The 13,694-nt window shown below is 36.5% G+C and overlaps 1 protein-coding gene across 1 annotated transcript; it reads right to left on the reverse strand.

Annotated features, from left to right (window-relative positions):
- Window positions 1-1,067: 1,067 nt before the first annotated feature.
- LOC105141471 (pyrophosphate--fructose 6-phosphate 1-phosphotransferase subunit beta) lies at window positions 1,068-7,395 on the reverse strand. Its single transcript, XM_011048698.1, has 16 exons — window positions 7,157-7,395; window positions 6,885-7,046; window positions 6,679-6,800; window positions 6,259-6,312; window positions 6,064-6,170; window positions 5,825-5,930; window positions 4,350-4,413; window positions 3,865-3,953; window positions 3,252-3,383; window positions 2,952-3,122; window positions 2,744-2,859; window positions 2,368-2,479; window positions 2,104-2,188; window positions 1,804-1,848; window positions 1,552-1,620; window positions 1,068-1,419 (listed from the first exon to the last, which is right to left on the reverse strand). Exons 1-16 carry the CDS (start codon window positions 7,329-7,331, stop codon window positions 1,343-1,345), a joined length of 1,686 nt encoding a protein of 561 aa, XP_011047000.1. The 5' UTR covers window positions 7,332-7,395; the 3' UTR covers window positions 1,068-1,342.
- Between the last annotated feature and the right edge of the window lie 6,299 nt (window positions 7,396-13,694).

Genomic DNA, 13,694 nt, shown 5'->3' on the forward strand with positions numbered 1-13,694 from the left:
AACTATTCTCTTTGGTTTCACATGCAATGAGCGGTTCTTGCACCTTGTTGTGAACCATTATTGCATGGGAGAAGGTAATGGATGAGCCATGGTGCTTGGTGGTTAGATCAGGTATAGAAGATATACAACTCTCCTGTATTGAACCAGGTCCATAAATCAGATCACTTGCATCATATGTGTATAATAATGAATTCCTTATCAGTCCAGCTAGTGCTTCCTTTCATCACAGTTCATCTACCGATGTTCAGACACCAAGACTAAATCCATTCTCGATAGGGTTTTAAGCAGGTGAACTGTTTGAAAAATGTATGTCCTTACTTATTTTTTTATGAACTATCTCAAGATTTGTTGTTGATAATAACGTGGGGAATATCCAAGATTATTATTATTAATTGCTAGTCAAGATGGCGAAGATCAATTGCAAAATATAATAAATATTACCACCCTGAAAGATTACCAGAATACAAAAATGAAGCCGTACAAAAGGGAAAAAGTTCATCTCTATAAAAAAATAAATAAAAAGGGAAAAGGTGGATGGAGAAGCATGCCAAGCTCCGTAAAGGTTAGACATTTTCCAATAACGTGTGAAGAGGGTGCAAAAAAGCCAAATAAACAGAGCATGTGATTCATGGAAATTCTGGACGCGAAAGCATAGAAACAGAACGAGAAAAAGGCAAAGAAAATGGATGATCTGTTTGTTAGAGAAGAGTTCCAAATCCTTTTTGGGATGCTTTGTTTTTTGTTTAGAATTAAAAAAGAATAAAAAAACAGAAGAGGATAAAATCCTTTTTGGCCTGTTTCAAAGTGAGAGCAGCAGCCAGAATCACACACGGCCAGAGGGATAGAGGAGAGCTCTGCAATGATCTTTCCTTTTCTATCAAGAGCGGAGCAGATGCTTACTACATTTATCATAGACACTAGTCCAACGACTATAATTAACTTGCTGTACTCAAGATCAAATCTTCTCCTGCTGGTCTAAGAAGTTTGATTCTTCTGCTGCTTCTTTCGACCTGACGAGTTCAAGTACTGGATCTTAAATGAATGTGTTTCTTCAATGGAACAGGACGGGATTGGAAGCATATTTCTTTTTCCAAGAAACATTTCTTTAGAACTATAATTTTAGTGAGAAAAGACTACATCACAAGCTTCATATTTTACAAGTGCAGTTGATGTATGTAGAGCCGCCTTTTCCAAGGACCATCATCCAATAAAAACACACAAAATCCACAACTCTTAACTCTGATGACAGCATCAAAAACCAGGAAAACGAAAAGAGGATCTCATGCATGGCCAGGAAACTTTTCAGGTCTTGAAGAACATAAGTTTGCACCAATCCATATGCCTAAGCATGAGCTCCCAATTCCAGTAGTAAAGTGTGACTAATGGCATCTGATCCTGGGCCTATGAATTGGATGGGACCTGAGATTCAATCAAAACAGATAATCAATCAAAAAGGACGATGATATAAAGTGCTTACAAGGATTAAAGAGTATTAAAACTCCTATCAAGATGGCCAAATAAAGGATACTGTTTGATAGATTTATGACTCACCAGGACTAATGTAGCGATTATTGATTGCCCACTCATTCTTCAGGGATTCAAATTTTTTGAAAGGACCACCTGAAATTTCATTGATAGCATGTAAAATTTGCTGAACAAGTTTCTAGTTTGAATCCATGTTAGTGATCAGTGCAGAAGCCATTTATAATGAATGATACAGAGGTCATAGTTTCTATCAGAAGTGAGATGGCACTATGTATTTAACGATTAAGGAGAGGAGAGTGAATAGAAATGAATTTATACCTTCGAGTTCCACCATTGCCTTCTTGATCACAGGCTTGAATTTACCTGCAAAAGAATAAATGTATATAAATTTGATAACCTTTTTATCATGAAAAAGACAGGGAACTCCAAAATGTCCCTAGATTGGTCAACTAAAAGTCCTGAGAACTTTTTGAAGCTTATATTAGATCTCCATAACCTAAGGTCCTCATGCAGAATACTTTAACCCGTGACTTGATTTGTATATTCCAACCAGGAAATGAATGTGCCATAGTCAACACAAACACGACTATCCAAAAATGCTGAAGAACAGGAGAATACCATGTCTCCTCTCCACGTCCATCAAAGAAGTCAACGCAGTCCCACCAACAGTCCATTCTGCAACAGGAGCGCCCAAATTCCCAACCTGGAGACATAACAATATTAAATTAAAATATTAATTCAGCAGTGCCAGAACTTTTCCGTTGCAAAAACAGCACAACTTTTTAGTAGTCTTATAGCACTCAGAAAAGACAAAATAAAACTAGAAGGAGAAGGAAGAAGAAAGAAGCAAATAAACAATGTTACAAAGGTAGAATCACACACCGACGATATCAGCCCAGTTTTTCCACTATGAAGGAGAGCTCCAGCACCATAACCCAAAGCATAGCAATATGTAGCATCAAAGTTTGTTGGCAAACCACATCTTCCTTCATACCTAAGTACAATCCAAATATCAGGAATTCTATAATTAATCTTGCACTATTTTTTTCATTACATTCCAGGATAGGGACAATGTCAAATGATTTTTCCAAACAGATCATGTAAATCAGACCTAGAAAATACTGACTCAAAATGGAGATTAGATTTATAGTTAATAGAGATAATTACCCGAAGAAGTGGGACTGTCCTTCGTAATATCAGACCTAGATAATACTGACTCAAAATGGAGATTAGATTTGTAGTTAATAGAGATAATTACCCAAAGAAGTGGGACTGTCCTTTGAAAATGCAATTGTATTGACCTAGCTGCTTCCTCTTCTCCAACTCAGTCTCAACCATTTGAATAAGCATTTTCTCTGTCTCAATTTTGGCAACCTTAAGGTAAAAGCAAAGATATGAATGAATAATGATGCCAGCTTAATTCAAAATGTTGAAAACTGACATAAAATGGGACATATAATAAATACCTGGACATTTCCATGTGGATCTCTTTCAAGCATCAATTGTTCTTGAATTGCTGGTGGCAAAAATTCAAAAAGCTGCAAGGATTGATTTGTAAGTTTCTTTTTCCACAGCCCGTCTTCATCTACCACATCATGTGCCAAAATTTCATTTAGTTCCGCTATAAGGTACTGAACCTGAAAAGAAACGCCCAATAAACATTGCCACTTCAATAGATAGCTGTAGATTGAAAAATGAACATTACATTAAGATTTTTAAAAAAAAATAGGAGCAGTGCCACTAAAGTTAAAAAAAAAGTAACCTACCTCAGGAATGAAATCAATTAAACCTTCAGGAACAAGAATCACGCCATAGTTATATCCAAGATCAGAACGTTTACAGATTATATCAACTATGTAATCTGTAACATTTTTCAGTGTCAGCTGCTTTGCAGCAACCTGCAACAAGATAAAACAGGGTAAGAGAATGTATATGGGAAGCTTTTCTTCAAATGAAAATAACTGAACTGCAGATACAACCAATATGATTTTTCCTGAGAACTTTTGAAAATTCATATCTATCAAAGTAAGCACTCTCATTTGACAGCCCATTGCATGGGCCAACCAATTACTAAGCTTTGCAATCAAAATTCAAAATAACCTCAACTTTCCCATATCACCTCGAGCATTAATTACTAATGAGGTTAAGTCAAAGGATCATTTTGGACAAGTCAGCTCACATAAAATGGAGACCGAAATTATATGCAACAAAAGAAGGATACAAGGACCTTGAAACTTGTCAGAGTCCAAAGCAGTCACCAACTATGGAACAGAGGTTTTTTCACAGAGATGCAAAACACGTGATACACTGATAAATTACCAGTAAGCAAACTCAACCAATAAAATAATTGAAACTAAAGAAACAAATTAACAGAAGTACCTCTTCTCCAATGATGGTGATGTTCGGATGAGTTTGCAAGGCACACTCCAATGTAATGTGTGAAGCTGCCCGTCCCATAAGCCGGACAACTGCAGCAAACTCAAATTAAGAGCAATCATTACTTTTAATAATTGTTAATATGTATAATATGCCTGTGACATTCGAGATAGTATGGAGAAAGCAAATTCATTATAGCATATTGAACTCAATTTGAAACAGGTAGTTTAAGCTGTGTGGTTGCATGAGAAACTAAAGATTTCAGGAATAAATACAACAAAGTGACAACATGGAAAATACAGAAGTTAGAGCCAGTTCAAGCACAGGTACTTGGTGAAAGAACATGAAAGCACAGTTTAAATTGCCATCTGCACAATACTACATGGAAGGAAAATCAAACAAAATTAGCTAACCTTAATATCATCTTCACTTCAAATTCATTAACAGAGAAAACAGATTATTTGGAGAAAAATTATGTATTAACTTACAATGATAATATTTTCCAGTTGATCGAGCATCAATCATGACATTTCCAATCATTTCTGAATATATCTGCATGCACCAAGAATATTATCAATGTTCTATAGCATTAAGTTAGCGACAAAAAGGATATCTAACTACCAACGGCATTAGGATTGGTTGTGACTGCATCCCATGACAGCATTATTGAGAACACAGACAAAATAAATTGACTGTACACACTATTAGAATCAAACTGAAAAGACTTGCAGCATGGCACAGGAAGGATAAGATTGAAAATTCCAAAAATAGTTAATCAGAAATACAAATTGCATACAATCAATAATATTGATTCAGCAGGGACTTCACTGTTGAGTTCGCAAAATAAACATCCATGAAATGGAACAACTCAGGCATGGTAGGCCAAGCAAGTGTTAAAGGCAAGTGCAAAGACTAGCCCTGCACACACACACAGAGGCACATACATAAATGTATATCGCACATGTGTATAGATACAGGTGAAGACCATGAATAACAAAATTGAGATTCTACAATCTATATATAAAGTGTCGTGCATTGGGAAATTCACATTTGTATAATAAAATTCTATACGACATATTGACATTTTTAGGAGAGTCAATAAAATGAAACAAATAAGGTTAAAAATAACAAATTTTCAAGAAAAGATAAACAAGTGTAGCTCAATTGTCAATAATCTGTAAGGTTTTATATACAGAGATAATTTTTTGTGCGTCAAGCATGGAGTTTCCATCCAATCACACATATTTTTTAAGCAGATCTTCATGAAAGAGTACAATCAAGTAATTCCAACAACAACTACATTCTTTAACATGTAATATAGGGAAAACGGAAGGATAAGATTGAAAATTCCAAAAATAGTTAATCAGAAATACAAATTGCATACAATCAATAATATTGATTCAGCAGGGACTTCACTGTTGAGTTCGCAAAATAAACATCCATGAAATGGAACAACTCAGGCATGGTAGGCCAAGCAAGTGTTAAAGGCAAGTGCAAAGACTAGCCCTGCACACACACACAGAGGCACATACATAAATGTATATCGCACATGTGTATAGATACAGGTGAAGACCATGAATAACAAAATTGAGATTCTACAATCTATATATAAAGTGTCGTGCATTGGGAAATTCACATTTGTATAATAAAATTCTATACGACATATTGACATTTTTAGGAGAGTCAATAAAATGAAACAAATAAGGTTAAAAGTCACAAATTTTCAAGAAAAGATAAACAAGTGTAGCTCAATCATCAATAATCTGTAAGGTTTTATATACAGAGATAATTTTTTGTGCTTCAAGCATGGAGTTTCCATCCAATCACATATTTTTTAAGCAGATCTTCATGAAGGAGTACAATCAAGTAATTCCAACAACAATTACATTCTTTAACATGTAATATAGGGAAAATCTGATATACTAACATTTTGATTAAAATAGAAAAGAATACTTATAATTACCTTGCAAGCAGTATCAAATCCAAAACTGGTAGGAACCTCCTTGGATTTCAAATCACCATCAATGGTTTTTGGGCATCCCATCACCCGAGTTTTCAAACCTTTAACCCTGATTGAACAATAACGGAAACAATATTTATACCAAAAGGGCTCCTGGTAGTTGAAAAAAGCTCTTCTCATTCCACAGTATTAACATCCCAATTCAAAAAATATTCCAACAACAAACTTCCATCAAGGCATACCAGAAGTCTTCAGCAAGGAGGCAAGCATTTGTGTTTGAGTCATCCCCACCAATAACAAGAAGCCCATCCAAGTCAAGTTTCTTTACTGTTTCTTCAGCTTGTTTGAACTGCAGTTCACACCCATTAATCCTCAGCAAGTCTTAAAAAAACCTACAGAAAAAAGTCTCCACTAGGAACAAGTAAGGAAATAGTCACCTGCTCAGGCGTTTCAATTTTGTCTCTTCCACTGCAGATCATATCAAAACCACCCTAAAAAAAGGATACAAGAATAAAATCAGATACAAACTTCCACTGCATGTACACCCGTAAAAAAATGGATGGGCATTCAATAACTATATTAGAATGGAGTCAAAACAAGTACAGGACATTCAAATTGCACTGAACCAGTTAATAATCCAACGTCTAAACTAGCTACACCTCATACCGCAATTACCAATACACACTCTCGAAGCATCTCAATCACTAAACTCTGTGCATTATTAAGTCAAAATCATCCCAAATAACTGAAAAATTAACAGTTTCCAATAAATATATACTTACAAAAACATTGATCCATCTTACAATTCGAAACCATCCCACATTCACATAAAAAACTTGAAAAGAGGAAAAACTTACCTGGTTTCTGTAAGGATAGATATAGTCGGCATTCAATTCAACATATTTGCACTTCATGATCCCAGCTGGACCTCCCTTAAACCCATACAATACACTTCCTTTCGCCCGATCCTGCAAATAATCTAAACCACCACCACCACCAACCAATCACAAACCCCACGATACCAAACCATAACAGCTGCATTTCGTTCAATAAGATGACTTACCGAAGATGCCAGAAATAACATTATGACCACCAGGTGCTTGTCCACCGGACAAAACCACAGCGATCTTCAACTTCTGATCTGAACTCAACGTGTCCACATCGTTTGGCACCAACTTTGCTGATGGTTGCCCAAAGAGATTGGGAAACAGCTTCGCTATCTCATCTGCCAGAAAAAATCGAAACTTCAGAGATTTAATTAATTAACTAACGGTTTAATCAGCACAGCACTGATCAATCGGTGAAAGTAGGGAAGTGAGGAGAGACGAAAATAACCAGGATTGCCGGCGGCGGAACTACGAGTGCCGTCGACGATTTTGAAAGGGTGTTTTAGGACAGAAGGTAGAGGGAGCGCGTGATTGATACGGCAGGATTGGACTTCGCTGTAAACAGAAGCAAAGCGACCGCTGGCCCGAGCGGAGTCGCCGGTAATTACAAAAGCAGGAGCCATGTTTGGCAGTTACACCTGACTGAACTCTCACTTTAGTTTTTATTTATATATACCGTAAGAGAGAGAGAGTGAGAGCGCTTTGTTTTGGTTCTGGGGTCCCTATGGGATTTCCGCCCAAAATAGTCCCTAAAGTGTTGACATGTAGTCAATCGAAGCCCAATTAACTAGTTGACTTTCTTTCATCCACAGGTACGTGGGAGGATACAGGTGGGAGTGAGGGTGGAAGAACTAAGAAGGGAAAATACAAGCATACGGGGGAGGATACAGGTGGGAGTGGGGGTGGAACTGTGGAAGAACTAAGAAGGGAAAATACAAGCCTTAATTTGATAGGAATTAAAGAAGAGTAACTGACTTGAACAAATAGTTTTAATCGAGGGACCATAGGGGGGATTGCGAGATGTCTCTTCCTCCCAGGGAAGAGACATCGATAATTGGCGGCCCGGCCCACGGTTTTGAGAGCATTATGAAGATATGGATGATTAGAGTGTTAGACGTGGCGTGTTGTAAGAATTGATTGGGTACAAATGGACGGTTTGGATTCTTTTGTTGAGTTTGCTGTGGGTACCTAACCACTGTGTTGTTGTTGTTGGTGGGCGGCGCGTGCTTTGTAAACGCTATAGGATATTCCAGGATACTCATTGGATAATGATCCCAAGCAAATTACGTAATATGATGAAAATAAATTAAAAAAAGTTATTAATTATAGTTTTTTTTTTTTTTGAGCGAAGAGTTGATGGTATCCTGTACCGTGTTTTACATGGATACATGTATTATTATATTTGGTATCATATCATAGTGTATAATATTTTTTTAAAAAATTATTTGAAAAAAATATCAAAATAAATTTTTCTAGTTTTTTTTCATGTTAATATATTAAAATTAAAAAAAAAATTAAAAAAATCCAATTTAATATTTTAATTTTTCTTAAAGATAAACACATTTTTAAAAACAAATTAAAGTGAAAGCTACTACACAAAGTGATAAATAAGCACAGGTAACTGCGCATTAATGTGCTTAGTGTTGTTTTTCTATTTTCACTCAAGTGGAAGCAAATACTACTAAGTAATTGTTTGCTTGCTATGTTGAAACGATTGGATCGCCTGTTTCGAAAACACAGATTCTAAACTTGTCTCTGTCTCCGTCCCTACCAAAAAACATAAAATTCATGCCATTTCTATACCTGTCTCTTGCATCCAAAAACACTAACCAAACCTCAAGAACCTTCGATATTAGCTAAGAAATAATGCTGTCAATTTTGTTGACATAAAACTATCCCTTTGCTGAACGGACAGTTGGTAGCATGCTTTAGGCTATGGAAGTCCCGCAAAATGAAACAAACGATTCCAGGAAAGGCCAGTTTCATCTCCTCTCCGCCGCATTGCATTCACTGAAGCTACCTTGCTGGTGTTATGCAGTGAAGATGCAAATGCTCTAGCTATGAAAGTTTCTGCCCAAATCCTGCTCAGGTACTTGGAATACAGACTACAGACTACAGAGTGATCAGAGGTCAATGATAGGTTGCTTAGAGGCTAATCGATTCGCCTTCTTCACCTAACGAAAAGTAGCCATTCTTGTGAACATTGCAATGAGTTATGAGTCGCTGGTTCCTCCCTTTATCTGCCCTACATGTTCTGAAAGTTCAGGGAACAGTTGTCATTTGATTAGTCTGTACTGCTTCTTTAATGACAATGGCCATAGGCTTTAACTTGGATGCTAATCATCGCGCCAGCATGTGGTGTGTAGCATTTAGATGACAATAAGTTGCTTTAAAGAGATAAAGCATATCCATTAATTAATTCAGAACAAGATTGGTTATTCATGGCGTACCACAATGATTATCACATGCTAAACATTTCCATTTGATCTTTGTTATCAAGGAGGAATCCATTAAAGAGATCGATTCCCCTGTCTAGCTTTGAGAATCCATGTAAGATTTCTTCCATGATTGCATCAACCCTTCGTCAATTCAATTCATCTCATCATCTAGAAGTGGTCACAGAGGAGAATCCTGACTATATTATGAAGCAGAACTCAAGAAATAAAACATGCTTTGTCTCTCATCCACCCACAACCTTCCTCGATAATTATTATGTTAATTATCGCCATATGGACCACCATCATCAGAATGTGGCGATGTAGTTCACTGTTTTTGCCTCAAAAATCGTCAGAACAGATCTAGAACTGGATCGCAGCTCTTTGATTACCATAGCCTGACAACTAGATGCTACATGAATAAATCTTGCATATCATTTACGTCGTCAGCCATTCCAAATCGTCACTTTCCTATTTCATTATCAGTATCCTAGGGCACAGCTTGCTGCAAACACGAATGTACACAATTAGGTAGCCTGAAGAGGACTGGAGCTACAACTTCCTAACGAGCTGTTCTTGCAAACTTTTAGAAGAGGAAAGCTAGGCCAACAGTTAATAATTGAAAGCCTTTATTGAGACTCGAGAGAGAGGGTGCTTTCTACCTTAACTAGCAAGGATGGCTTCTTTAAAGATGGGAGCAAGTGGGTCAAAAGGAATGTCTATGCCCCCATAATTTAATGGATAATCACTTTAACATCACCTTCAAATTCATGATTAGTCCTCCCCACCATGCCATCAACAGCCTCCGGTTCAATCCTTGAAAATGCAGCAAGTACACCCGAACTGATTAGCACCAGGCACGTGACACCAACCAAGAATTCTGTCTAGGCAGTGCTTCCTTTCTTAATACAGTATCTTAATTTATTCCCATAGGCTTATTGGAACCTCATACTTTCAAAAGCATGCCACCTAACACTGCCATGTCAAGGGAATTGTTAAAGGTCTAGTTTACATCATAATCACTAGCTCAATTAACAGACCAAATGTGCTTGCTTTTCTTTCTGAGACAACCAACCTCCTAATCTCATAAGTTATGTGTACATCTTTCTACATTCAAGACATGATCATGCCCGATCTGACCCACTTGCCAAATGTGCATAAATCATTTTGTTTTTGTGCAACTCTTCCTTCATAGCTCCCTGGTTCAGGATGAAAGCATCCAGGGTAGACAAGAAGCAAAAACCTCAGCAAAGAGGATGCAAGGCCTTTTGTTGCAGTTGCAGACTAAGTGTCTCTTCTTCTGAGGAAGCTGAGAGTTCGAATCCTGATCGTTTTGCATCGATCTCAAGCCTGGCACATGCGATGGTACAAGAGAGACTAGACCAGATGATAAGAGAAAGGCAAGAGGCAAGACAAAGAGAGAGAAGAAGGAGACTAAGAAGTGATGGAACCAAGTTTATAGTAATGGTAGCTATGGAGAAAAGCTCTTACGATCCAAGAGAAGATTTTAGAGAGTCCATGGTTGAGATGATCATGGCAAACCGGCTGCAAGAGCCAAAAGATCTCCGCAGTCTGTTGAATTATTACATGTCAATGAACTCTGAAGAGTATCATGGAATGATACTGGAAGTTTTCCATGAGGTTTGCACCAATCTGTTTTTATGCTGTAAATGCCATTGATGGACAATGTTGTGAAATCTTTTAGATGTTAGAGTTGTTAGTCAGCATTCTCGGTGGATGGTTACTCGGAAGGTTCAGTCCTGCTGTGTAAGAGAGTAGTCTTATGTTAATAAGTATGCTGTAATGCTACAACAAACAGTACTATCCAAAGCTCTATCAGAATAGCCAAAAGGTTATTTATCTTGATTCACTTCAAGAGATTTCGACATTGGAGGTTGAATTCAGTACTAGGTTTTTGCAGATCCATTTCATGGAGTTAATGCTTGAACTGTTATTAACTTGTAGTGCTGATAAATATTTGAACTGAGCACGTAAGCAAATTATTCACTTGGAAATGATTCTTCAATGCACCAAAGTTACATATATTTAGGGTTTAGAATAACTAGCCAAGTTTAGATTCATCATTTTGTATATTGAACTATGTCTCAAGCAAAATGTAGCAAGCCAAGTTCAGATTCATCATTCTGTGTATTGATCTGACCAACTCTTAAGCAAAATGTATTGTCACTCGTCAATAAGAAAAAAGAGGGACGAGTAACAAGAACTCAGTGATTAAATTTACACCATGTTTCAAGAATTTATCATTTTTATTAAAAAATAATATAAATTATATTTTGAAATCTTATATAAAAATTTAAGTTTTCAGAGTGAATTGATTTTTTAAAATAATTAAAAAATTTATATTGATTTTTTAATACAGTATTAAAATTTTAATGACTGTTTAAATTTTACTATTTTTATTTATTTAATTAAACAGTCATAATTTTAAATTTTATTATTTTTATTTATTTAATAAAAAAATTAAATATAAAATAATATAAGTCTATATAATATAAATTATATTTTAAAAATTAAAAATTAAAATAGTTATATAAATTGTATTTTAAAAATTAAAAATTAAAATAGTTATTTTACAGCTTTATTGTCACTTGAAATTGTGAAGTTGTTGACATGTGATGGGTAAAGTAGAAGCAGCCAAGTTGCCTTAATGATGCATTAGGGCAAACAACACAATCATCTTGTCTACTTTCCTATACTCCCCTGACATACATAGACTGTCCTGCAGCTAGCAATAATGCAATCCCTTATACATGCAAGTAAATAACGGGACCACAAATAACCTATCACACTCCTCAGAACATCATACTTATAATCATGCGTGGTGGTAGCTGTTTACAGACAGAAACCAAATACTTGGTGCTAATGGATACGTACAAGATCAGCATCACGTACAGATTGATGAGGAAATTGTGAAGACTTTATTGTAGCATAATTATATGTGGGATATTTCATGGAATATGTGTGAATCAGTGGATATTATAACTTTCCTAGTTGTATATCATAAGAATGATTCTACGATCAAAATGGTCACAGAGAGGAAAAGAAATGTGATCAATCCTATCATCAACTTATCAGGAAGTGTATGCTTGAGATCTTTAAATCGAAATGGCGATGAGAGGATAGAGAAAAATGTAACTACTGATGTCAGGAGAAGGGAAGGCAGAGCACGTCCGTTACAGCGAAAACCATACGAATAATGGTTTGTTGAGGAGGACAGGAACACTAGTGCTCTGATTTGAACCTCCTGGAGCTGTGTAGGCTGCGGCAAAGGCAACGGTGGCAATGAGAACTGCCACCACGGAGCAGCCTTCCGCTGTGGTCTTTAGCCATTCTTTGGCTAAATTACGAAGTTCAGAATTTTCAGCAACGAAAAACCCTTCTGCATTGAGCTTCTTAGTGCTCTCATGATTCAGGAAATGGGATGGAGTGAATTTTTCCACTGCATTCTCCCATGGATAAGCAAGCAGAACATGTCTATCACCTCTCTCTCTCTCTCTCTTTTCAAAAAAGAAGAAACATAACATCAGATCGTTGATCTTTTTAGTTTTTTCCTTCTTACAAATCAATCATTTGTTATTTTTAAGATAAATTGTTATGCAAACTCATCCGACCATATCAACAAAAAGTGTGTAAATGGAATGAAATATTCCCCAAGTCTACTCCATTTGCTTCAGGATTCAAGACTGATATGACAGTCGAAATGCATTGTGCTTGCATGTGAAAATGTGTGATAGATATGCATAGCAAGAAGCTAAAAGTCATGAAGTTCACCTCAAACCAGAGCAACTCTTCCTGTAATAGGAATGCAGGGCCTTCCATCTTCTCATCAGATACAAATCCTTTCTCTTTCATCTGATGGTGTGTACACTGGAATTCACGTCGTTATCAAGCTTCCTTGCCAGCCTCTTCATGAGCACTTCCATTCTTGCCACAAGTTTGAAGATCTTCAATTGGCGGTATTTGATTTCTATATGCAATACATTGCGGCCTCATCAACGTGTTCAATACAGTTTGAGTATTTCTTCAACAATCTCCACACAGCAGCCAGAATCAAAAGAGTTTCTTGAACACCCTCCATTTGGTATAGAGATCTAATAGACAGCAGTACTTCTTGCCTTTCTTGGACTCCCTTTTCCCCACACGAAAACTTAGCGAATCCCTCTTCAGGCTCTTGTTTAAAAGATGATGATGGGTTGCATGATAAAAGCTGAAGACCAGTCTTCCCATCGCCGTCTTTTTCACCGATTAAATGTCTGGAGTCCCATGCAATTGGTATGCCGAATCTGTGGTCCGATGTAATTTGAATAAAAGAAAACAATTGAGCATCAGAATGACAACTTCATTTGTTGAAACACCAGATTCTGTTCTTATATCACATTGCATTCTTAATTTCAGCCAAACATAATTAACTTGCAAAGTGGGGAAGAAATGAATATATAATTGATAGACAATGCTTGCTGATGACACCTAAGAAAACGGGACGAAGAAATGAATTTATTGTTAGGATGCTGGCATGCAAACCCGACAAGA

Source organism: Populus euphratica, unplaced genomic scaffold, assembly GCF_000495115.2.
Source record: "Populus euphratica unplaced genomic scaffold, PopEup_1.0 scaffold119.1, whole genome shotgun sequence".
NCBI lineage: Eukaryota > Viridiplantae > Streptophyta > Magnoliopsida > Malpighiales > Salicaceae > Populus > Populus euphratica.

What these genes read in the sequence shown, in the direction of transcription:
- LOC105141471 (XM_011048698.1), bottom strand. Translation starts at nt 7,331, where the DNA reads ATGGCTCCTGCTTTTGTAATTACCGGCGACTCCGCTCGGGCCAGCGGT. An exon ending in GATTTGATACTGCTTGCAAG is followed by an intron (nt 4,414 to 5,824) that starts GTAATTATAAGT and finishes TGGTGCATGCAG; the next exon opens with ATATATTCAGAAATGATTGG. An exon ending in AAACTGGGCTGATATCGTCG is followed by an intron (nt 2,189 to 2,367) that starts GTGTGTGATTCT and finishes TTATGTCTCCAG; the next exon opens with GTTGGGAATTTGGGCGCTCC.